This window comes from Plecotus auritus (genome assembly GCF_963455305.1).
Source record: "Plecotus auritus genome assembly, chromosome: 8".
NCBI lineage: Eukaryota > Metazoa > Chordata > Mammalia > Chiroptera > Vespertilionidae > Plecotus > Plecotus auritus.
Genome location: NC_137782.1, coordinates 120592484 through 120595095, shown reverse-complemented (window position 1 = coordinate 120595095; position 2612 = coordinate 120592484). Strand labels below are relative to the sequence as shown.

The following is a 2612-nucleotide window of genomic DNA, read 5'->3' as shown; positions in this document are numbered from 1 at the left end:
CTGCTTCTTTTTGTGCTCCCATTTTATCAGACAAAAAGTCTCCACTCCTTATAGGGCAGAAGCAAATTGATTATGTCCTCGGAGAATTAACATCATACAGAAAGGTTCCTAAGACTTATCCTTGAGTTGCTGAAGACTTGGAGTGTTCTGTGAAATCCTGACATAGCCAGTGGGACGATTTGGGGTAGGCACTGTGCCTTTGCTTCTACTGCTGTTTAATCTTGGTTCAGTGATAGGTCTGCCATGGCTGAATTGACATTCCAAACGTATCACAAAACCAAATGCTGGCTTCAAGATGCTAAACACTGAGATATGGAAGCATGGAATAGAGTGCGGAATCTCGGAGGGAAGGTGGGGAGCGTGGGTGGATGGGAGGTAATCAACAAAAGACCTTGTATGCATATATGCATAACCCATGGACACAGACAAGAGGGTGCTTAAGGCCTGGGGTGGAGTCAATGGAGGAAAAAGGGAACATGTGTAATACTTTCAACAATAATTATTTTTTTTAAATGAGGCCAAACACTGAGGTATGCATGCCTCTGCGAGCTAAGGTACGGCTTATTTTCTTGGGAGTGTTATTTTTCACTTTAAAACAGATCCAGCAAAGGTGTCTATTTTTCCTTGGCTAAGGGTGGAATGCAAGATCCAGAGGGGAGTTCTCTTGAAAGAGCCAGAGGCAAGATCCAGTGTCTCACATTTGGTGAGAGTCTTGAACCCACCTTCCCACCTTCCACGTCCCCCTTTGGAAAGAAGGGGAGGGGAGATGGAGCTCCTCTCATAGGTTAAAAAAGAAAAAGGTTTCAGCCACTGAGAGGATGAGAGCCAAGGCTTTACAAGGAGACAAAAGGGCTCGGAGAGACGTTGGGGTCAGCGCTGGTACAGCTGAATGATGCCAGCCTTGTGCAGGTCTTCCCACAGCGTTGCCTCAAGACACAGATCATGATTCATATAAAATTTCAGTGGCATCTTTTCTCGGTCAAAATAGTGGTTAGAAAAGTTCTGATAGTTTTTTGTGATGAATCCATAGGCACTAACCTGATCACAGGTATGCAAAGCTGTCAGCAGCATGAGGGCCCCAGTACTAGGCATGTATATGCCTTTGGCATCTATGTGAATAAGGCTGGAATTCAAAAACCTCTCCTTCAGGTAGTGGATGAAGTTGGGATGTAGTAACTTAAATTTACCTGCAGGGGCATTTGGTCCAAAATAGGCCTCAGGCCTGTCCCCTTTGTCCCGACCCTCAGGGACAGGCACACCCAAAAGAACCGATCCGATCGCAGCATCAGGTAGTCGCGGATGTTGGCAGGGATGAAGATGTAGCGCAAGTCTGGTCCCCGTGGCACGGAGCGGAAGCCCAGGTGCCTGTAGTTGTAGAGGGAGTTCTTCATGGTGTTCACCGTGAAGCCGTAGAAGGAGGTCTTGGTGCCCACGTCCTTCTCGAAGCCTGTGATCACGGCACCATTGAGTCTGAAGACATAGTCGTGGGCGTCGATGCGCCGGCCCTGGCGGGAGCCCCTCAGGATGCCTCCGTTGGCCACCACCGCACAGCGAAGGCACCGCGGCTCCCGGGATGCGGGGAACAGCTGAGCGCTCTCTGAGTGGTTCAGGAGGCGCAGCGTGGAGGCGATGGCCTCCCGGGAGAGGCCGCGCCAGCTGTAGGGTCCCCGGAGCTGGATCAGGGCGTCCCAAAGCCGCGGGGTGAGGAGGCCGCCCCACAGCAGCACGGGGATGGACAGGTTGAAGAGCCCCTGGAAGCGCGGGCACCCCTGCAGGGCCACGGCCAGGGGGCGCGGGCAGGCCTCCGGTCTCCCTGGCCACAAACTCCAAACTGCAGCCTCGGGCCAGGCTCCCGAGTACCAGCGCCGGAGGAGCCCGGCGCAGGCGGCCAGCAGGAGCAGCAGCCAGAGCCTCCGGGGGCACCTGCGGCCCATCCTTCGGCGCCAGGCAGAGGCCGGCCTCCCGCCTGGCCAGACTCAGTCCAGCGTCTACCCTCCTACCCTCCGTCACAATCCCAGTCTGTTGAACGTGTACAGCAGGGAGAACTTTCCTCCTCTTCGGACAGCGGAGAAAACAAGCTCAGAGACCTTAATGCTCGCCCAGTGTCAGGAGTTGGTTAATTCTTCCATCAGACCCTGTCTCTCTCTGGGATCCGAGTTAATTTTCCTTTTCTAAACCTAAGTACTCAGGGTGCAGAATAGCCTGTTTACTGGGAAAGTAACGCACGCGATTATTCTATAATAATAATAATTTATTATTATTATTATTATTATTATTATTATTATTATTATTTCTAAGCCTTACCTACATGTTAATATCTACACAAGAACATTTGCTAATGTTGCTTTTTTTCTCTATGGCCGGTTGACTTTGCTACTCCCCATTGCTGTTTACAAAACGCAGATTTTCAAAAAGAAATGAAAATGTTTGGACTCCTTTGTATATCTGATTAAGTTTATTCCATATAAAAAGGCGGCTGGTGTGCACCTTATTTAGAAAATGTACATATATGGGAAGAGGTAACATCCGACTGGCTCCCACTTTAATAAATTATCCAGATTAACAATTCAAAAATATTTCTCATATCTTATGTGCCTTATGTAACACTCTAA

At 49.7% G+C, this 2612-nt stretch overlaps 1 protein-coding gene across 1 annotated transcript; it reads right to left on the bottom strand.

Annotated features, from left to right (window-relative positions):
• Positions 1 to 870: 870 nt before the first annotated feature.
• Positions 871 to 1934, bottom strand: LOC308256666 (alpha-N-acetylgalactosaminide alpha-2,6-sialyltransferase 2-like; the record flags this gene model as incomplete). Its single annotated transcript, XM_080684948.1, is given in 2 exon segments — positions 871 to 1272; positions 1275 to 1934. Coding segments are annotated over 2 exon segments (1062 nt in total).
• Between the last annotated feature and the right edge of the window lie 678 nt (positions 1935 to 2612).